This window comes from Nicotiana sylvestris, chromosome 6, assembly GCF_000393655.2.
Source record: "Nicotiana sylvestris chromosome 6, ASM39365v2, whole genome shotgun sequence".
NCBI lineage: Eukaryota > Viridiplantae > Streptophyta > Magnoliopsida > Solanales > Solanaceae > Nicotiana > Nicotiana sylvestris.
The window spans coordinates 77,637,154-77,661,137 of record NC_091062.1 but is presented as its reverse complement, the minus strand read 5'-3'; the positions used below and the strand labels follow the sequence as shown (position 1 = coordinate 77,661,137).

The 23,984-nt window shown below is 36.2% G+C and overlaps 1 protein-coding gene across 3 annotated transcripts; it reads right to left on the bottom strand.

Moving 5' to 3' along the window:
* Positions 1–1,408: 1,408 nt before the first annotated feature.
* On the bottom strand, positions 1,409–10,380 carry LOC104234601 (ERAD-associated E3 ubiquitin-protein ligase HRD1B-like). Of its 3 annotated transcripts, none has more exons than XR_712992.2 (9): positions 10,244–10,378; positions 9,203–9,802; positions 8,318–8,494; positions 8,009–8,158; positions 7,731–7,921; positions 3,622–3,775; positions 2,794–2,899; positions 2,028–2,301; positions 1,409–1,713 (listed from the first exon to the last, which is right to left on the bottom strand). XR_712992.2 is itself a non-coding variant. In XM_009788198.2 (8 exons), exons 2-8 carry the CDS (start codon positions 9,733–9,735, stop codon positions 2,161–2,163), a joined length of 1,452 nt encoding a protein of 483 aa, XP_009786500.1. In that variant the 5' UTR covers positions 9,736–9,802; positions 10,244–10,378; the 3' UTR covers positions 1,409–2,160. The 3 variants fall into 3 exon arrangements, 1 of the variants encoding a protein (XP_009786500.1); XR_011400618.1 differs by lacking the exon at positions 1,409–1,713 and adding an exon at positions 2,385–2,597 and having other exon boundaries at positions 2,217–2,301; positions 10,244–10,380; XM_009788198.2 differs by having other exon boundaries at positions 1,409–2,301.
* Positions 10,381–23,984: the final 13,604 nt, after the last annotated feature.

Below are 23,984 nucleotides of genomic sequence, written 5' to 3'. Positions count from 1 at the left end.
AACACTAAAAGAAAAATAAGTTATGCATTTTATCTAAACCATGAAAAAACTAAGTAATGGATATCCAATACTATTTTCATTCATAGTACTATTGAATTGAATGTCTTTTATTAGTATTAGTATTGATTTGAATTTGGTTTAGGATTTATTTGAGTTACCACCATTTATGGACTACAAAACTTATTGGAGCATCCAAAATTATAAGTCCAAGCTTGAAATAATACGTTAAAAGATAAAATTATGAAAAAGTTTAAGAAACATTTATAAACTACACTACAATAAATATTTTTATGTATTAAACATGTTTAAAACTTCTATACATATAATGTCGGGTTGATTTGGTTTCGGTTTGACTTTTTTTAGTTAAAATCAAACCAAACCAATTATGATCGGGTTTTTTCTTCCAACACCAAACCAAATCAAACCAAACTATAGTCGAATTTTTTTTTCTCGGTTTGACTCAGATTAATGGGTTGGTGCGATTTATCGGTTTTTATTTGTACACCCCAATTTTTGAGGCGTTAACATTTATATTCCCCAAGTAAAAATATATGGGGATATAATTTTATTTTATATTACTTTTTTTAGAGTCTGTTATAAATATAATAATCAATATTCAACTCATTAAGATAATAATATTCAGTTGTCCACTATGGAGAAGAGGTATCATTTGAGCCGAGCCTTGAACAAGTGTGAATTTCAGTTGTATCATGATTACTATTGTTCTATTTTACCTTGCCTACGTCAGAATTATCTTAATTATTAGTTGTCTTGAATCTTAGGATATATTCATTCTTTAATAAGATTAACTCCCCACTACCAAGAATCGTATGCATCCTGGGTTCTTGGTGCTTATTGTTCTAGTCTGTTAACTATTAGTATATGTGATATATAAGTTTGAACGTTGAATTAGCCCTTGCAGCCAAACACTTCAAGCCTTCCAGGCATAAACAAATATCATATTGACATATGAGTCTAAAGGTGTCAATAGAAGGAGTTGTTTTTTTTAACTCGTACATATTCTATTTTTCCAATATCAATGAGATGCGTTCCAGTGATAAGTTTAAATCCAATTGAAAATTTTAATCAATAGTCACTTGTACAAAACTGTCATTTTCTTCTAATTAGTTATCACTTAAATTGTTCTCGAACAATTTGGGCATTTTGAATGGTAAGTTTGGTAACAAAATTGCCGATCAAAGAACCCGAAATCTATAAGAGGAAAACGAAGGCATTGTATTATAATAATAATAATAATAATAATAATAATAATAATAATAATAATAACAATGAAATATACATATAGATATAGATATATAGTAACTGCGTCTACAGGGAACTTGTTGGGAAGCTACGGGACCAGAATTATTGCATAGAAAATATCCATTAAACCTATATAGGAACCACATTCAACAAGTTGACTGCAATAAAACCGAGTTGGGAACAAGCTGGAGGAATCACCAACTTATACATTATTCTGACAAATAAGATATCTGAATCTGCAGAACAAATGAGAGAGAATCAACTGCTTTCTCAAAAATGAGTTTGTGCCAATTTCCTTACATATCACTGACCAAATATCATACTTAGAAAATACACCACTATTTCCACCAGTAAACAATAATTATTTCCTCACAACAAGCCAATGCCCTGTACATATAACACCTATTCCTGGTGCTGAAATAAGGAGGCCAATTCAAGAACCTGTCTGACCTGCAAGACAGTTTTGGTTTGAAGTTGCCATTTATGATAAAGATAGCAAAATGGAAGTTTGCTGTATGTTATGAGTTTAAGGATGAACAAATATTATTATTGCGCATTTGATACTGATAATTTCAGCTTTCCTGATCTTGTACTAAAATATAAACATTCTTGTCATACCTGTTTACCTAGTTTGCTAATGGACCAAATTCAGTTAAATGAATGAACTGATGTGTACCCAAGTGAAGTGGAGACTCTACAGGGATGCAAGAATTGGAGATCCTCGAGAACCAAATACATCACAAGACAGAAATCATCTCTCTTACCAGCAATATAACTATTTCCAGATCACTAGAGAAAACACAACTGACAGATCCTCTAGCAAATAGCATTGTTCAGCTGCCATTCTGACTGAATGTCCACAATTCAACATGCACTTTATATACAGATGATCAAGCCTTAAATATCTGCACCTTCAGCCTGTCCTTTCTGAGCACTCTCAAACGAAATTGCTTTTCCCTTGCCATCTGAAGCTCCTACCGCAGCAGCTGCTCTCTGTGTCTTTGAACTCTGTAGAAGCGTGAGCTGGCTTCGCAGAATCTGGATTCACAAATGAAGTTTCCTTACATATATGATATAATAACAAGGCTTTCTGTGAAAGATCAAATAAGAAAAAAGTTTACCAGAAAAAGAAAGGCTAAGAAGAAACAATCTTAAAAATGAGACTCTAATCTGCTACAATGTGACCTTATACAGGCTGAAGCTGTACATCAATTTCATTTCTGATCAAGAAAGCTATACATCAAATTTCTTTTTTGATCAACGAGGCTATACATCAACTTCAAGGCTATTCATCAATTTCCAGCGCTCTATGGTCCATGCTTTTCTCAACAAGGCTATACATCATTCCACAGATAATAAATTTCAAGAACTTCAAAATATTGTAAGATAAACAGAATATTGAACTACACCTAGAAATTATCTTAAAAATGATTAGTGCATATAGAAATTAGCAATCCATCTGAGACTAATAGGAGCACGATATCACAAACATAAAAGAGAGAAACCAATCAACCAGAAAAACTTCCTTACCTCAATCTGCTGCTGTAAGGATATCCTATGGGCCTCGAGTTGAGTATCTGAAGTACTAAGGTTGTTCCAAGAACTATCTCCAAAAGGCATGTTAGCACCAAGATAGCTGAGTATTGAGAACATTAATTAGAGTTCTTTCACTATGTTTACAAGAACTAAGAAATTTACTAGGAAATAAAAAAAGAGAACCACCCCCCGTCAACTGCCAAAGAAAGAAAGAGAAAAAGGGCGGGGTGGTACACTGTCAAAAACTAGAAGTGGTAACCACCACTCTGCATCTACCACCAGTTCACACCACATGATCAAGGAAATACATATTGGAAGTCATTTCTCATGCCAGTTATGGACAACCTCATTAGCATTCACCTGCTCTAAAGTCAACAGTTCCATGACAAGCCAAATCTCCAATGGAACTCATTGAATATAAAGCAGACCCACAACATGACAAGTGCTTATGTGAATATCTTCAAAGGGATGTGAATGACATACGTTAAATGACAACTCACAATTCCCTTCTCCCTTCATTTCAAATGGACCGCATACTTTTGAATTTGCAGAGTGTTATTCTTTAATGTTAATCAAGAAAACAAGTAGAGCTAAATGAGATTACCGATGGAAAAAGTAGGGACCGACAGTTACTTTGATTTGTTAGAAATAGAAAGGAGACCATGTTCCAGTGAAAACATGGAGAAGTGTCAATGTAACTATGCTTATCAAGGAAGATAGTGAGGTAGGTTTCACCATTTACATGCACTCCTGGGGAAAGGTCTCATAAATATGCAAAGAAAATGAGCAAAACAATGCTGACGTAGAAGAGATAATTAATACCAGGGTAGCATCTGTGCAGAAGGATAAACAATGGACTTCTCATAAATTGCAGCAGCTGCTGCTGCAGCTTGGAGTCTAGCCTGGTGCTGGCTAACATGGCTGTTTGTCCTGGGATCTGCTTGAGAACCTTGAGGTGTAAAACTTGTTCCTGGGCCTATTGAAGATTACCGGAGTGTTTAGTGAATAGATACCAGAACATTCATCACTTTGTACAAAGAATATCCAAGTTTCCAATAGCTATAGATAAGTTTCTATAAGCACGACATTTTTTAAGAAAAGAAATAACATATGACAATCAACAAGTAGGGACACAATTATTTAGTGTGCACCAAAAGAACTATTCCTTTTAAAATATAAAACAGCGGAAGCTATCTCTGAAGATGTTTGTTTACATGCTTTGTATTGAAGGAACTCAATATAATCCGGTAGTGAAACCATCCAACTATTCATAGTATTGGATCCCATGTCGCTACAATTAATTTCTCAAATTCTTGACTAAAAGTTGTAGGGTTAACTTGAAATAGTGGAAATTAGTAACTCCTAGAAAACTGGGAAAAAATATCTGGGAAAACACTGTTCACGCCGGAAAATACTGTAGGTCGCCGGAAAATTTGAAAGTTGTCGGAATCTGTCGAAAATAGTACTAGCGACTCGGAATTGTTGTGCGAACAAGCTGTCCTGAAGAAGCTCGGCCAAAAAATGGCACGTGTTTTGTTCATAACCTTACTCCAGGAAAAGATAAGTTAGCTCCTCGTACTCTTAAGTGCGTATTTTTGGGTTAATCGAGAACAAAAGGGATATCGATGTTATTCTCCTGACCTCCAGCGGTATCTTATGTCTGCTGATGTTACCTTCTTTGAAACTCAATCATACTTCATAGGTCTAAGTAATCACTTAGATATTTCTAAGGTGCTACCAGTTCCATCTTTTGGAGATTTAGTTACTATCTCCCATTCATCTTCCTCTATAACTCCAGCTTCACCGCCTACAGCTCCAGTTGCAGCTCCACCACCTATAGCTCCAGTTCCACCACCTAGTCCACTTCAACCTTCTAAAGCTCCACCACTCCTAACTTATCATCGTCGTCCGCACCCAGCATCAGGCCCAGCTGATTCGCGTCTTGCACCTGAACCTGCTAATACTGCGGACTTGTCTCCTCTTAGTCAATTGATTGCACCAGTTCCATCTTTTGGAGATTTAGTCACTATCTCCCATTCATCTTCCTCTATAACTCTAGCTTCACCACATACAGCTCCAGTTGCAGCTCCACCACTTATAGCTCCAGTTCCACCACCTAGTCCACTTAAACCTTCTAAAGCTCCACCACTCTAACTTATCATCGTCGTCCGCGCCCAGCATTAGGCCCAGCTGATTCACGTCCTGAACACAACCCTGCTAATACTGCGGACTTGTCTCCTCTTAGTCAATCGATTGCACTACGGAAAGGTATACGGTCCACACTTAATCCTAATCCCCATTATATCATTAAAGTTACCATCGGCTTCATCACCCCATTGTGCATTTGTATCTTTGTCCTTTGTTTCCACCCCTAAGTCTACAGGTGAAGCACTGTCTTATCTAGGGTAGCGATAAGCTATGATTAACGAGATCTTTCCTTTACATACGAGTGGTACTTGGGAGCTTGTTCCTCTTCCTTCAGGGTAAATCGACTGTTGGTTGTTGTTGGGTGTATGTAGTCAAAATTGGTCCAGATGGGTTAATGGACTTAAGGCTCGTCTTGTTTCCAAAGGGTATACTTAGATATTTGGGCTTGATTACAGTGATACTTTCTCTCCCGTAGCTAAAATAGCATTAGTCCGCCATTTTCTATCCATGGTTGTCGTTCGCCATTGGCCTCTCTATCAGTTGGACATTAAGAATGATTTTCTTCATGGTGACCTTGAGGAGAGGTTTATATGGAGAAACTACCTAGTTTTGTTGCTTAGGGGGAGTCTAGTGGCCTTGTATGTCGGTTGTACCAGTGCCTCTATGGTCTAAAGCAGTCTCCTCAAGCCTGGTTTGGTAAGTTCAGCATAGTTACTCAGGAGTTTGGCATGACTCGTAGTGAAGTTGATTACTCTGTGTTTTATCAGCATTCTTCTTCAAATCTCAGTATTTATCTGGTGGTTTATATTGATGATATTGTTATTACCGGCAATGATCAGGATGGTATTACTAAGTTGAAGCAACATCTCTTTCAGCACTTTTAGACTAAGGATCTAGGTAGATTAAATTATTTTCTAGGTATTGAGGTCGCTCTGTCTAGCTTAGGTATTGTAATCTCACAACGGAAGTATGCCTTAGACATTCTTGAAAAGACACGAATGACAGGCTGTAGGCCTGTTGACACTCCTATGGATCCGAATTCTAAACTTTTACTAGGACAGGGGGAGCCGCTTAGCGATCCTGCAAGATATAGGTGGCTAGTTGGTAAATTAAATTACCTCACAGTGACTAAACCTGACATTTCCTTTCCTGTGAGTGTGGTAAGTCAGTTCCTGGATTCTCCCTGTAATAGACATTGGGATGCAGTTGTCCGCATTCTTTGATATATAAAATCAGCTTCAGGCAAAGGATTATTGTTTGAAGATCGAGGTCATGAGCAAATTGTTAGGTACTCAGATGCTGACTGGGCAGGATCTGATAGACGTTCTACATCTGGATATTGTATTTTAGTAGGAGGTAATTTGGTGTCTTGGAAGCGCAAGAAACAAAATGTGGTTGCTCGGTCTAGTGCAGAAGTAGAATATCGAGCAATGGTTGTGGTAACATGTGAGCTAGTTTGAATCAAACATTTGCTTAATGAGTTGAAATTTGGTGAGATCAGCAAGATGGAACTTGTGTGTAATAATCAAGCTGCCTTTCATATTATATCAAATCTGGTGTTCCATGAGAGAACTAAACACATTGAGATTGACTATCATTTTGTCAGAGAAAAGATACTCTCAGGAGATATTGCTACAAAGTTTGTGAAGTCGAATAATCAACTTGCAGACATTTTCACCAAGTCCCTCACTGGTCCTCATATTAGCTACATATGTAACAAGCTCGGTACATATGATTTGTATGCACCAGCTTGAGGGGGAGTGTTAGATAGTTATATAGTTAATATGTAATTAGTCCGACTCCCGTATTGAATAGGAGTAGGATCTGTATTATGTATATAAATAGGGCTCATTGTATTATAATTAATTGATCAATAATAGATTTTTCTCCCATACATTCCATGTTTCAATTTTATCTTTTTATGCCTGCAAAATTTCTAGAGCACTACATATGAAAGATAGCAGTTTTATATCCTCTGAGCATATTGTATCGAGGCTCTTATTTTTCCTGTATTATTGAGTTTTTGGAGCTTCAGAGATGTCTAGACTGATCTTTTTTATTTCAGTTGTTGTATCTTCTATATTTACTTAGTTTGTTCTATGTGTTGCATGGAACCCCATAATTTTTTTCTTATTTTCTCATTTTAGTCAGCTGGCGGACGTGCCTCTTCGCTTCCTTTCAGTTATTTCTTTTGCAGCAAACCAATTATCGGTGTCGAATCTCAATAGCCATAAGAATATAATCATGCTCAAGGACCTCTAAAAAGTTTCAGCCAGTTGAAACTTGAAAGCCATATCACGTGATCCACTAGGTATAGAATGCAGCCACATCATAAATGCATGGTTTGGTCCAGTTTCAGCAATGGGGGTTTGTTGGGGTTGCCACCATAGATTGATGGTTCTCTTTGAAACATAATAGCAGCTAAATACACAAAAGCGCCAATCTGAGAACTTCTAGAAGTTACGGTTTCTTCCTGAATTAGTTATACAGAATGAACATTCATCATCTTTGGGAAATTAAATTTTTTTGTTAAATTTTATTTTGTAACTCACACACAATTTTTATCTGGTTCTCAAAAAGTTTGTATTCATTGATAAAGGGTACACGCACAACACGTGTGCCCAGAAACTAGTTACAAGGAAATGGGTAATTTAAACTCGATTCTACTATAGCAAAAAGCGATGTTGAGAAACATGTTAAAAAATTAAGCATCAATTTCCAGGTATCATTCAAACAAACTTATTACAGTTGATACACAATATAAAGAATGGCATAGGTGATACCTTGCTGAGCATATCGAGATCCTGCAACATTCGTCCCATTTTCAGGTGGTACAACAAGGGCTCTGCATGTAGGACATGTGTGCTGACGTTCTAGCCATGACCGGAGGCAATTAACATGAAAGAGATGTCCACAAACAAGTTTCTTGGCAGTGGTCATCTCCTCACGACAAATGATACAGATGGTATCACCTCTGCAAGAGCATTAAATGTAACCATAATGATGAAGAAAGTGATGAAGAAACCATATAAACCAAGACTCCAATAAGTGAGCAACTTACCCATTGAGCTCTTCCGGTGTAGCCTCTGGAAAAAGATCATTCATGTTTGAGGTGACTTTTCGATAGCGTATGTAGTCAGCAACTCGACTCTTGAAGTTGCGGAATGTCTCATAAAGTTCCCGAATCAAGTGCAGAGGCACACCATAATTGCTGAAAGTTCAGGAAAATAAATAAATAAACAAAGACAACAGGAAGAAAATGACCTTTTTCTCTATTTTGGACACTCTTCTAAGACTAATCAATCAATCATGAGGAAGAAAGGAGGAAGAGGAGGAGGAGCAGAAGAAAATAAAATAAAATTTGACTTACATGAAAATCATGAGGAAGAAGCACATGTACATAGTCAAGTGGAGCAAGTCCCGAATAAGCTCCAAGTAGAAAGTATATACAGCCTTCCTCTCCCATTGTCCTTCCATAAGCATGTCACATACATGGAATACATATTTCACGAATGTTGCAACAGTTGTTGTAGTGAGTATCATGTACCTGAGAGATAATGACAAAAAGGTAAAAGGTTAAACTTCACTTAGGAACTGGATATGGGATACAGATAATTAATATGATTAAACTGTACTTGGCAAAACGATAGCAGCTATATGGTCAAACTGCACTTGGTGGCCAGAGTTACTAACGTGATTCCAGCATACATCAGGTGGAAAAACCATTTCCAAGTAAGCACACCCGTGAAAGGTCCTCGTGATGGATCTTCTATTGTCACCATAAAAGGTAAAATATGCACAAAAGCTATGATGAATGAGCCAAGAATGACAATTGGCTAGCATTAATGATTAACACACAGATTTGAAATGATACCAGCTTTAATGGTCAATTTCAAAGCATCTATGTCTAGTTTGAATATAAACAACGAAAGAACTGCATCAAAAAAATAAACAGCATTTGCAGGTGCAAAGATCCAACACCCTCCCTTTGCCAAACCCAGTACAAAGCAAATTATCTTTGAAAAGGTGTCATATATCCCCATGCCCCAGCCTAACTAAGTGTTTACTTAAGGCATGAAACGTGCTTGTCTAACTCAATCTAATGGCATCCAGTCTAATGAAGCTCTACACTGTCCCCTGGCATGTATCTAAATGTGTCCAAAAGCACGACTAGACTAGCAGTAGAACTTTAAGAATCATAGCACAAATTCAGATGGAAAAAAAACTAGAAATAAATTAGAACAACATGACTTACTCAAATGCAAAGAAGAGAGAAACAGAAGCATGTCTTGTCTGTATCAAATGGTTCATGTAGTTGTACAAAAAGATACTATCAATGAGGAGGAGGAAGCCCATGAAAGAGACTATTCGAATGTGGGACAACTTAGTAACCGCTGGAGTTGTTTCAATATGCTCAACCCGTTTCTGAGCCAACCAATGCAAAGACTTGATAAACAATAGGCCGGTAACCATGGCAAGAAACATCACAGAGAAGTCTTGCCGGAAAATAGTAATTGCAAAAAGTATTTCCATGAGTTCCCGCCATGATTGTTCATTTAGCCTCTCCGCCTCTGTCTCCCGAAGAGTACCAAGGAAAACTTTCTTGGTTAGTTGCCATAAAATGCACATAATGGCGAGAGCCATGTTGAGGAGAAGCACCAGACTGATCTTAGATGTCGATAAATAAACCATTGCTGGGTAAAACTGGCCTCTACTGCTGAAGGCATGATAAATAGCAGCTAGTGTAGCTATTACACTAAGCCCCGCATAAGTTTGTAGTCTCATCATTTTTTCTTAACCCTGTCACACAAACAGCCGACCCCAACTTTATTTGGGACTAAGGATTGTTGTTGTCCTGTCACACAAATACTATTTTGTCAATTAACAAGCTTTCAAGATGGATACAATCTTATTACTTTCTTTATCTTTAATATCATAGACCCATATATTGTGGGAAAACACGCATAAATGTCAATAGATAGCCTTGAACATATATACACGCGTAAAACCTTATCAGTCTGATAATTATTACTGGGGATCTTCGTTTTCTATAACCAGAACCTGAATAAAGTTGATATCGTTGAATGAGTTATACCAGATTTAAATTCAAATGTAAGGTTTTCTAAATCGACCGCCTCGTAATTTAGGACCTAACGGAAAATAAATTCACAACTTCGGAACACATATGAGAACTCCGAAATAACTTGAAAATAATAGATTACTACTACAGAGTTTTAGAAGAAAGGTAAAGATGATGAATTAATCTATAAATAAAATTATGTAAAGTAGAATTTACCTGTTAAATAAAATTAAGTTGCCTTATCTTCCTGGAGATTGTAAATTGTTTCTATTGGTATTTACAAGATGGATGTGATTGGTTACCATTTCAATTTTTGATAGCCATAGCAGGGGAGTGGGAGAAGGAGATATGTGCGTCATTGTGTAAGAACTACCCAATTGATCTTTGCCACGTATGTGCAAAAAAATTAGTTTTAAAACAAGGGCACACTAGACTCTTGTGAATTACTACGATATTACAGGTCCTACCTTATTTTAATTGTTTTATAATAATTGTTTAAATACATTTATTTTTAACCCTTAAAGAGTGTGATATGATCGATTTCTCCTTTCTAATACACACTTTTCGTTAACTAATCTTTGAGTACGCGTGTATTATATATAAACTAGGTGGGCATAGTGTGTTGCCAGGTTAATGCTTAGTAGGATTATCCAAAAATCTTGACTAATTAGTTAATCTCCCACTCTAATAAATAATTACCCAATTATCCACATAATTAAGAATGATCTCAAATTACTTAAAATACTAATCACTTTTAACACACTTTATACACCTTACTATCATGGTCATGTGGTACCTTGTATGGCATTAGTCCATAAATATCGGGTATTTTAGCTCGGTCCGTATTTTATCCCAAAATGTCAAACCTTGACGAAAATTTATTTTCTTCGATTTGTTTACCCTCTCACCTTCACCAATTTACTTATTACTTGTTTGAAATAGCATAATGCTTATAATCTCAAAATAATCTCATCCCCAAACTTACGTCAATTAGCTTACGACGAAACTTTAACGTACGACTTATGGCGTACTTCCACGTACGAAAACATGGGGTGTAACAAGGCATCTTGCATATCACATGATGAACAGACAAGTAGGGAATAAAACTGATTGTGACAGAAGAAGAGCTTATATCCTTTTGTTTCAAACATTTAGAGCATATGAGGTAAAGTCCACCCTTGACTCTACCAATCTCCATAGGCCTCTTCAGCGAAGAGGCCTGCAACATACAAGCACCATCAGTGAAGAATGCAATTCCTCTGAGATTTAAAGTCAACAAATGAATAGAAATGAGGTTATATTTGAAAGAAGGGACAAGAAGAACTTTGCGCAACACAAACCTAGGTGCAAGTTTCACACTTTCAACTTCTGTTACTCTAACTTTATAACCATTTGGTAATATGACTAACAGGGGATAAGGCAGAATAGTGATGTCACACATTGAGGATCTATTGAAGGTCATGTGATTTGAAACTCCTGAATCTAATATCTATGTATTAGTTTTAGATTTAAAACACATATATGATAGTTTACCAAAGTCAACTGAAGAGGTACATACCACAATACCTACAAAGTTTGCAGCTCCAGAGTTCAGGTTCATGTTGTTAGAATTCTCTCCTCCACTATTAGTTTGAAAGTGTTGCAACAAGCTCATGAGTTGACCATATTGTTCCTTGGTGAAACTCATTCCCTGATTCTCATTATGGTGTTCACCTTCATCTCCATTACCATTTACCATGTCAATCGAAGGACCAGGAATATTTGCCACTGTTCTTTTTCCTCTATTGAATCTAAAACCCTGATTGGGACTTTGGGAATTTTGATTAGTTCCTTGAAGTTTCTGGTTGTGGTTCTGAAAGGGCTAGCTAGAACTTTGAAAGTTTTGAGGATAATCATGGATTTTATAGCATTTCTCTTTGGTGTGCCTGGCTTTTTACAATACTCACACACTGGACGAGATCTACTATTGGGAGTGTAGTTGTTTCCTGGGTTATAGTTGGTTCTGAAACTAGGATGTTTGGAGGTATTAAAAGTTAATGAAGCAAACTCAAATATCAACTGATTGTTAGGTTTGATTTCTCTTTGTTTCTCTTCTTCAATCAATAAGGAAAAGGCTTGGGCCAAAAATGGTAAGGGATTCATCATGAGGATGCTTTCTCTCACTACAGTATGCACTTCATTCAGTCTCATGAGAAACTGAATCAATCATCTGTCTTGTTCAGCTTTATGCATATTATCTTTGGCTCCATATGTGCATTGACAGCTATAGTGAGTTTTTGCACTTAAGGTGCTAAATTCTTTCCACAATTTCTTCATTATGATGTAGTAACCAGTAATGTCTAGTGCTCCTTGTAACAAATCATTATATCTTTTTGTATTTGATATAGCTTTGCACCATTTGTCTAATCATAATGATCCTCCAACTCTTTTCACAGCTCAACAAAATCATTGACATACTCCGCACTATCAGCAATTTCTTTCCATAAAGAATTTAACAGCCATAAGGTGACTATATCATCACACCTCTCCTATAGTCTACTTCGGAGACTCTAGATCTAATTTATTACAGTATCCATTAATACAACCTAGTTTATTCTTAACAGACAGCGCACGTAGCACACTTTGTCTCCAACACCTGTATCCAATTCCATTGAAAGGAACTGGTACTAACATCGCACCAGTATTCTTAGATGGATGCATGTACAAGGGATTGCTCGAGTCAATGGTGGACTCTTTGTTTGAGTCCACATCAATGTGCTCGATTTGCTCATCAATATCCATGAGAACTATTTAATCAATAGTGTTTGAAGGAAAGTAAAGCAGAGAAATAGAGACGACTTACTATGAACCCTAATTTTGCGGAGAGAAAGGAATACCTCCAATTACATGTGTAGATCGAGCAATCGATGATCTACACGAACCTCATACGTGTTAGACTACTGGATCGGATTATCCAGTTCTGCTACCATATAAAAATCGGTGATGTAATGGACCAATTGAGCTCGAGATGAGCTCCAATAGTGGAAATGGAAACCTGGAGAAGAAGCCCCAAATTAGGGGAATGTGCGAGAAGAGAGAAGAAGATAACTTAGGAGTGAAAGTCACAATTGTATTGACTCTGCAATATTGTATATATACAGCTACATAATCAAAGTGAAAGCTTAACCAAAACTAACCGACTAACTAACTAATGGAAATATAACCGACTCAACTAACAAATTAACTGAATGGTACAACTGCTAAAGCGGTAAGTACAACTACTAAATCTATAAATAATGTAATATATCTCAATACTATCCATGTACAGTTACACCCATTGCATATATCTCTTAGTGGTCAATCTAATCAACACATGTATTTTTATGGATACTTTAGAAACAATTCCATGGCTTTGTTTTTCATGATTTTTTTTTTATGGAGAGAATACTTTTGAAACAATTCCATGACTTTATTTTTCATGATTTTTTTAGTCATGCCTCTCTTCCCTTGATTAGAAGAATTATGCCGTCTTTGATCATTTGATGTCCACTTTCAGTTCTTCCTTCTTAGCCTCAAAAGATTGGCTTTTAAGACATTTACCTATAGCGTCTTTTCAATCTACGCCATATTAACAATTAAAGTTGAGACATCTTTTCCCGTCTAAAAAATAGCTTTTTAAGAAGACACGGTTTACTCCATGTATAGTGAGTAAAAATGCATGTAAATCAGACTTGAGAAGATAGTAGTTTAAAAAAAACACTTGAGAGATAGTTTTTGAATGAATGATTGTGACGTTTAGCCAAAGAGTACCAAGCGTTGGGCAGGTTGTTTATACGCATAGTTTTTTCTAATTATGGTATTTAATTTTTAGAAGGGTAAATTAGTACTATCTTGTCAATCGGTAGTTGCTAGATCTTAAATTTGTAATATCTATGTTTAGTTGAGGCCCAAACATGTAGTATCAGCTTTAGGGTTTACTAAAGTTGTTATTTGCCTGCTTCATTAAAAAAGAGGCAGTGAAAAGCAGCTTGGGTGTGATTCCCCATAGGTCTTACAGTGTTTTCCACTTTTGTTCTAGGGTTTGGTATACACCGCATTTATAAGAAACAAAGAAAGAGTAAATTCACGAGACTCATCTTGGAGTATGCTTATATGGTCAATTTAGTTATTGAGCTTGAGGTGGCATTAAGGGGTCAATTTCCACATGATACTCCTGTTATTTGGGATATTTGCATTTTAATAACTGTAAGTTCCTTCACTATTGTATTTTGTCTTATAGGGGATGTAATTAATCAAACAGAAAGAAGATTGCTTTGCAAGGGCATAGAGGTGGTTCTCCTTGTTTAATTTATTGTTGGGTCTGTTCTAAGAGTATAGTCATGTTAATTGAGGGGAAAGATTTGATTACCATTGTGACTGCTTTTACACAATTTTTGTTCCGCTTAGCTGAGACACTGTTGAGGTACCTGAGTAATTTTTTCTTGCCATTGTTCATCTCTAAGAATGAATTCTCGATCTTTTCGTTGATTTTTTGTCTTACTACCTGGATAAGCCGGGTGTTGGATAACAGAACATGGAGACGAAATATGCTTAGTGTGCTTATTATTGGTAGAGCTCCTGCACCACATCCACTAGTTAATATTGGAGCTCCAATTGCTGAACCACCACAAGATGGTGTTGGAGCTGGTAGTGCTCATGTTCTAATACCAATTCCACCACAAGGTGGTGGTGAAGCTCCAATCGTTGAACCACCACAAGGTGGTGGTGCTGGTAATGCACAAGTTCCAATACCGATACCTCTACAAGATTGTGTTGGGGCTCCAATACCCGACCCACCTCAAGTTGGTGCTGGAGTTGGTAATACTCAGATACCTCAAATACCACCAGGGGCTCCAGAATCAGTGTTATTGCATGGTATAGTTCGTGAAAATCAGGAGTGTTTTTGTACCTCTATATCCTTTAATGTTTTCCTGTTTTGTGTATTAGTTGGTTAGAGAAGATTTTTCATGTTCTTTCATTTGGGGCTCCAAGAAAATTGGCAATTCTATGATTAAATTTGTTTCTGTTTTTGATTAACTATTTTGGCTTAACAATTGTAGGATGAGTTGATGTTGCACTTGGTGTTATTTCACTTGCACCATTTATTCTATTATTATTGATTGTTATTCCAAAAATTCATGCTCGTATGTTGATTAGTTTAAGGCGAAAAATGTGTGAATACCTTATTTAGGAACTTGCTTCATTTCTTTGGTTGAGCGCCAATGAGAATGCCACTTTTGGTAATTATGTGTTTACTACTTTTCCCATGGGATTTTTTTGTTGGCAATTATGTGTTCAATTCCATGTGGTTTTTGGTTATAGCAACCAAACATGTGTAATTGATTAGTGGTTTGATGACTATTGGAGGGATTATATGGTATTTTTTTTATGAAGATTTATAAGTCAAAGAGGTTGCTCACGTTCAACAATTAAGGTAGATGATAATTAATAGGAAATATTATAAAATAGTATTAGCATTGGTAAAATATTATCTTGAGGGGATGATTATTTTACATTAAAAAAATTAAAGTACAAGTTTCTAAAAATGATCGGTGTAAATGGTATGGTCGCTTGATTAGTATTGATTTTATAGTTCATAACACTAACCGTCAAAATTACATTGACTAGCTATACATAATTGTTATTATATAATAAAAACATATAAAATAAATAAAAAGTTATATCTTTTCTCTCACAAATAATTTTCTTTAAATAAAATAAGTGACCCTTTGAAAAGTTCTTTTCTTAACGGCTAAATATTTTTCAAAAAATAATAATTTACAAATAAAAGAATATAAATAATTTTTTCAAATTATTATTATTATTATTGTTAAAAATATATTAAAAGGTTATTTAGATTTTCTCTCAAAGAGATACAAAATCATGATAAAAGGATAGCAACATTTAAATAATAATTATGTGTAAACCTCATTTATTCTTACTATCTCTATAACTTATTCAAGTTAGGAAGCCTAATTCACATGTTACATTCTTGAAACTATGATCTTTCATATAATTTCATGCATGCTACTAAGTTATATACCAACAGGCAACAAACCAATCTCATCTGTCAAAAGGAATAACTAATATACTAATTTTTTCTTCTTAATTGTAATATGCATGCAAGACACAATATACATTAAGTTCCATAACATTTATAGAATTATATTTATAAATAACTTAGGATAAGAAACAATATATAAACCATAAGTTGAATAAGAGAAAATAGAACCCATTTTTTCGTTATCAAACTTCTCCAATCACTCCAAATAATAGCTTGATGCAATAGAATCCTTGACAATATCATGTGATACCTTCTTTCATAAAATAATATTTACTTATGATGAAAATTTACCAACGGAGTGTTAGACTTTTTAGAGCCGTGTTTAAGTGCCTCGTAGATAATTGCTTTAATATTCAATCTTCAAGATCGTTATTTTTTTCGTCTCCAGTATATTTCTTTAATGAGAATGAACTTGTGTTTAATGTTTGATGCGGTGAATTTTGAATTAAAAGAAGAGTTGATTAGTTATCTTAAAAAGACACAACCATAGGAAGGAAAAGACACATTAGTTGACTTCTTTTTATTTAAATATTGTCACGACTCCAAATCGGACCCGGTCATGATGGCGCGTGAAGACAAGACCGGCCGACACAATTCCCAAATTCAATTTTAACAGTTTAATAAGTCAATTTAAGTCATTTATAAGGATAAATCTCCAACAAGTATAGATTTAGCGAAATAAAACAAGTGCGGAAATAAATACAGCCCTACATCGGGGTGTCATTAGTTATAAGCATCTACCAAGGTCCGAATACAACCAGAGTCAAAAAAAATATACTAATACAGTAATGCAAATGAAAGGAAGGAAAGCAGTGCTGCGAACGTCGTGCAGCCACCTCGCTAACTCCGCCGCCTCCGCCTCCGAGCAATCAACACCCGCTACCGGATTTCGAAATACTTGAATCTGCAAATGAGGTGCAGGGAGTGATGTGAGTACTCCAACCCAGTAAGTAATAAGAGTAAATAAAGACTGAGAAGTAAGAAAACACGTCAACCACGTCATAGCACCACATCGATTACAACATGTTCTCAAGTCAGGATACCATTCAAATCATTTCGTTAAACTCCCAACTTCAGTAAACTCCTTTGAAATTTATCTTTCTAACTTTTTCAATATAGGCTTAATGAAATATATATATATATAGTGAAAGTGATAAAAAAATCATAATCGGCCCCTCGGGTAAAACATAGCTCGTACACAGCCCTTCGGCATAATAGAAATTCACAATCCTTTTCATAACTTAAAAACTACAGTTTAAATGAAAGTTATTTAAAACATTTGTTCAAATTCAATAGAGGCTCGGTATAAAGATGAGTGAAAGCAGTAATTAAATCAACATGTTTAATAGAAACTCGCTTTAAAGAGGAGTGAAAATAGTAAGTTCATAAACTAGCCCCTCAGGCAAAGCATCACTCATGTACATTTATATATATATATATATATATAGCCCCTCGGGCAAGCCTCCTAGTCACTCGTGACTCAACTCTTACCAACAACACTCACACTCAATAGGTACCATATAGTAACCGCTGCAGCGTGCAGCCCGATCCATATATCGATGCGGCGTGCAGCCCGATCCATATATATATAGTCGACTGCGCTCACTAGGGGTGTGCATACTCCGGAGGGGCTCCTACATCCCAAGCGCTATATCGCTGCGGTGTGCAACCCGATCCAACATATCGCTGCGGCGTGCAGCCCGATCCATATACATATATATATTGCTGCGGCGTGCAGCCCGATCCATAAATATATAATCCTCACAACCAGTCCCTCGGCCTCTCTACGTCATTAACCTCACCATCAGACCCTCGGTCTATCTCAGTCAGTAACCTCACAATCAGACTCCAGGTCTATCTCAGTCAATACCTTCACAATCAGACCCTCGGTCTATCTCAGTCATCAACCTCACAATCACTCGGACCATCAGTAAAACAGGGAACTCAGCCCAATCAGTTTTTATATTTTAAGAATTAAAGTGATGAAACCAGATTTAAACAATAAACAGGTAAATCATGACTAATGATATACTTTCAAAACAAATAGAGTGAGGAAAAATAGTAAAAATGCCCTTAAGGGTCTCAACAGGTCGGCACAAGGCCCCAAACATGGCATACAACCCAAAATATAATATCAATCTCTAAATATATGGAATATCATAAGATTTCAAATCAAATATGTGACTTAACAGTCGTACGGGAGGGACCCAGTCACAATCCCCAACGGTGCACGACTCCACGCTCGTCATCTAGCGTGTGCGTTACCTCAATAGCACAACAATGTGAAATCCGAGGTTTCAAACCCTCAGGACAATATTTACAATCATTACTTACCTCGATCCGGTCCAAACTCTAGCTCGCGATACCTTTGCCTTCACGAATCGACCTCCGGATGCTCCAAATCTAGCCACAATCAGTACATAACTATTAAAATATGCTAAGGGAACAAAGCCCACTCGAAAATATCCAATTTACATCAACAATCTCGAAATTGCTCAAACCCAGCCCCCGAGCCCACGTCTAAGAATCCGATAAAAGTCACATCAATAGAATTCTCATCTTCTCACGAATCTATACATACCAAGAACATCAAAATGGGACATCCAAATGGCCCCTCAAATCCCAAATTCTAGGTCTCCAGTTACAAGCCCTAGTTCTTCAATACTAGGCTTAAATTCCATGATTAATTAGGTAGAATTCACATAAGAAACGAGTATAAAGTCCATAAATCTTACCTCCAAGTGATTCTCCTTAAATCCCTCTTCAAAAAACTCTAAAAATGACCAAAAATGGTGGAAATAAACCCCAAAATCGCGGACAAGATGACTATTTAAACATTCTGTCCAGGCCTGAAATCCTTCTTCGCGAACGCGGTCAAAGCCTCGCGTTCGCAAAGCACAAAATAACTTTGACCAAAATTTCCTTTTCGCGATCGCGTCTTGCCCATCGCGAACGCGATGCTTCCTCAGACTAAACCTTCGCGATCGCGTTACACCACTCGCGAATGCGATGAATAAAAATGCCTCAAGTCCAGCTGACCAAATTACTCTACGCGAACGCGGAGATTCACCCGCGAACACGATGCCCAAACAATCAGCCCTTCGCGAACGCGGAGCCTTCCTCGCGAATGCGCTGGCTAAAATTCCAGCCTTCACCAACTAACTCTTCGCAAATGCAAAGGACATTTCTCTGCAACACTGATCAGTAATTTTCTACAATTCCAAACAACATGAAATGGTCCGATTGACCACCTGAAACTCACCCGAGGCCCTCGGGACCTCAACCAAACATGCCAACATATCCCATAACCTCATTCAAACTTGTTCCAACCTTCAGAATGCTCAAAACAACATCAAAACACCAAAATCACATCGGATTCAAGCCTAAGAATTTCAAGAACTTCCAAATTACGCTTTTGATCAAAAACCCAACCAAACCACGTCCAAATGACCTAAAATTTTGCACACACGTCACAAATGACACAACGGAGCTACTGCAACTTCCGGAATTCCATTCCGACCCTTATATCAAAATCTCACCTATCAACCGAAAAACGCCAAAATCTCAATTTCGCCAATTCAAGCCTAAACCTTCCACGGACTTCCAAAATGCATTCCGATCATGCTCCTAAGTTCCAAATCACCTAACGGAGCTAACCAAATCATAAAAATTCAATCCGAGATCATATACCAACAAGTCAAATCTTGGTCAAATTTTTCAAATTTCAAATTTCAAATTTCAAGCTTCAAACTGAGAATTGTTCTTCCAAATTCATTCCGATTACCCTGAAAACCAAAACCAACGATTTACATAAGTCATAATCCATCATACGGGGAAAGTCATGCCCGAGAACTGACAAACAAGGTGCAAAAGCTCAAAACGACCTGTCGGATCGTTACAAATATTTTATACTTAATATATTATTTCTTAAATAATATGGGTTGTGCCAAACCAATGTGTCCATAGACTTTCCTAACCATTGTGACTCAATGTAGAAATTTTTCATTTTTTTCTTTTAACTTAAGGAATAAGATATTTAATTTTTTTAGAAGGGCAAATATGTAATTTAACTTTTAAGTTTAGGGGTTCATACTTTTATTATAATGTAGAAAATAATAATTTTTTTAAAATAACATGAATAATATCCAAAATATGTGTGCGTTATAAAATAAAACTTATTGAAAAATCATAAATTCTTAAAACTGATAAATGTTAATCATTTTTAGGAGTTCGAGTAGACTGATTCTTACTTCAGTTTGTTCCGATATTTACTTTATTATACAAAAAATTATATAAGCGGTCTTTGATTGAAATATAAAAAGATCTCCTAGCTTTACATCCATTTGGATACGTTTATTGCAGACATATCTTTCATGTTAATTATTATAAAAATGTTGTATGATATTTTATTAAAAAGTTCTTTCTCCATATGTTATTCAATTTATGAGAGTGCTAAAACTTGTACCTTTATCCTATAAATGTCGTTGTATCACATAAGGCATCCAAATTCGACAAATACGTGCAAACAATCCTTAAAAAATTAATTTGATTGTATCTTATTCTGCCCAATAATTTCTATCTAAATTACTTCATTTATGCGTGACGATTACATAAATACATCATTTCTTATTTTTATATAGTGAGACTAATAGTAGATACAAATCTTATTAAAAATAACTTCCTTATCTTATTTATGTATAAAATGGGTACTAAGACTTTATTGGTTAGATTGACTAAATTAGACAAAAATAGACTCTAAAAGTATGTTATTTATCTATAAATTGTATGATTATAGACTTATAGTATGAGACTTGTAAATTTTCTAAATTTGCTATAATAATCTGAGTCATGTATTACATTTTGCAGTAAAAATGAATATTCAACTATTTGTACTAACTTGGCAGAGCTAGCTTATCAACAAATATGTATAAACTAACAAATGATGATTAACTGTAAAGATGTATCTGAATTTGTTAATATGATTGGATGAGGTTCCGAGGGGTTCGGGTGTGTTTTGAATGGGTTCTGGACCATTTTGTGTTGATTGGAAGTTCTAGTACTGATGTGTCACACCTGTAGAGCTTTTAGTGCAGGTGCGAGGTCGGAGAAGCGAGAAAGTCTGTCGCACCTGCGAGGTTGGATTTGGGGTTAGAGGCAGCAGATGCGGAGATGTGGCAGCATCTGCTACCGTAGAAGCGGTGGTTTGGTCGCACCTATGCCTTCATACAAGCGAGGCTTGTGCGCAGATGTGAAGGGTCGGCTGGTTGACTGTAGCTCGCAGATGTGAGACTTGGACCGCAGAAGCAGCGTCGCAGAAGCAACGTTTTTGTCCGTGGAAGCGAAATCCCTAGCAGGTTATTATATTTTGAGGGTGTGATGACCTAATCGGTCGGTTTGTATAAATGTTCCCCATTTTCCATTTTCATGCTTCACACATATGTATTTATGGTTTTATGACTTGCGATGTTGGTTAGTTTCGCTCTAGGAAGCTTTCGGGTTGATTTTGACCCTTTGATTCTTGACCTAGAAGGTTAAATTAAAATTGTTGACCAAACTTTGACTTTTGTGAAAACGACCCCGGAACTGTATTTTTATGGCTCTGATAGCTTCGTATCATGATTTCGTACTTGGGCGTATTTCCGAAATTGATTTCTCCGTAGGTTGATTTATGTTGATTTGCCGAAATTTGGCGATTTGAAGTTGAAAGATTTAACCGTAGGTTGACTCTTAGCTATTAAGCTCGGAATTTAATTTTAGGACGTGGATTAGGTTCATTATGGTATTTAGAACTTGCCTGCAAAATTTGGTGTCTTTGGAGTTGATTTTATAGGATTCGTACGTTTAGTTGTAATTTTAGCAATTCTTGAATTTTACTTTGAAATTCATGCGTTTTAGTATTTGATTCGTTGTTTTAGATGTTATTTTTGTGTTTTTATCGCACGAGTGAGTTCGTATGATATTTTTAGACTTGTGTGGATGTTTGGTTTGGAGCCCCGAGGGCTCGGATGAGTTCCTAACATATATCAGAATGGTTTGAACTTAAAAATGAACTGCTGGTGTGCTGGTGCTCTGATGTCGCAATTGCAAGCACCAGCCTCGCAATTGTGAAGGTGACAGTAAGAGGGCATAAGTCGCAATTGTGACTTCCCCTTCGCATTTGTGAAGGCAACCGATTTTGGACTAAGTTCGTAATTGCGAATATTTGTTCGCCTTTGCGAAGTACCCAGCATCGCAGTTGCCTTTATCGCAAATGCAATATTGACTTAGGCTGTCAGGGTTTGCAAATATGAACCATGTATCGCAAATGCGATATTTGCAGCTGGTTAAAGGGCTGGGAGACGGGATTTTTGAATACATTCTCTCAGTTTTGAACTCTAGACTCGGTAGGAGGCGATTTGGAGATGAGAGTTTCACCTATAAACCTTGGGTAAGTAATTCTAACCTATTTCTAAACATATTCCATCAACATGTCTTAGATTTTAACATCAAGATCATGTGAATCAAAGTGAAATTTTGTGAAACTTTGTCAAGTTTTTGAAAAATAAGAACTTGAGTTTTGAGAGTCGACTTGGACTCAAATTTTGAAACTAATCACATATATAAACTCGTTGGATCATGGGTTGTCGGAATCTATCATTTGACCCGAGTTTTGACCAAGCGAGCCCCGGGTTGACTTTTGTTGACTCTTTGAAAAAAGTGTAAAGATCTTAGCTTTATCTATTGTAATTGATTTCACTAGCATTGTTTGATGATATTAAGTCAATTTTGGTTAGATTTAAGCTGAGTGGAGACGAATTTTTAAGGTAAAAGCTATTTTCGAGTGTTGAATTGGCCTAATTGAGGTAAGTGTCTTGCCTAACTTTGTGGGGGAAAACTATCCCTTAAGGTTGTTATTGATTGATTTATTTGTGCTATGTGAAATCTGTGAACACAAGGTGACGAGTGAGTACACGGGTTGTACGTGGTATTTGACTGGTTAGGCTACTTATACTCCTTCCATGACTTAATTTAATCGTCATATCATGTTCTAAATCTTCATAGTCAATCTATTCTTACTTGTGTTAGTATATCCTTACATATCTTAAGTGATTTCGTTATCACTTGTTCTATATCGTAATTGATACATTTGCTCTCATATTTTAGTAAACTTGTTGCCTCTTTAATTATTACATGATATCTCTTTCATTGTTGATTATCACAATTTGAAGTTATTGTTCATGTTATCTATTTCATTGTTGGTTATCATTATTTGAAGTTGTTGTTCATGTTATCTCTTTCATTGTTGATTATCATTATTTGAAGTTGTTGTTCATGTTATCTCTTTCATTGTTGATTATCATTACATGAAGTTATTGTTCATGTTATCTCTTTCATTGTTCATGTTATCTCCTTCATTGTTGATTTTCATTATTTGAGGTCATTGTTATAAGTTATCTCTTTTATTGAGAGTTAGTCTTATCTAATATAGTAGTTATACATTATCTCTCTCATTGTTGAGTTATTCAGTGTTGAAGTTGTGAAAGCCATTATCACGTTGAGGCAAAATTATTATTGTTGAAACATCTTCCTTGTTGAGCATTTTACATTCATTGTTATTGTGATATTCTAGTACACGTTATGGTGGAGCCATGGGCTATTGTTGTGGAAACATTGATATTGTTGATTGTTGGCAAGTTGTGATATATGGATACTTGTAGTGCGAGTTATTATTGTGATGTAATATTGACGCGTATGCGGCAGTACAAGGCGTGGAGTTAATATGCATGCGGCGGTATAAGGTGGGACTTATATGCGTGGTGCTTGTAAGGGAAACACGTGAAGTCACGTGGCATCATAAGGTGGGCTAAAGTGCGTGTAGATATTTCGGAAAACTAT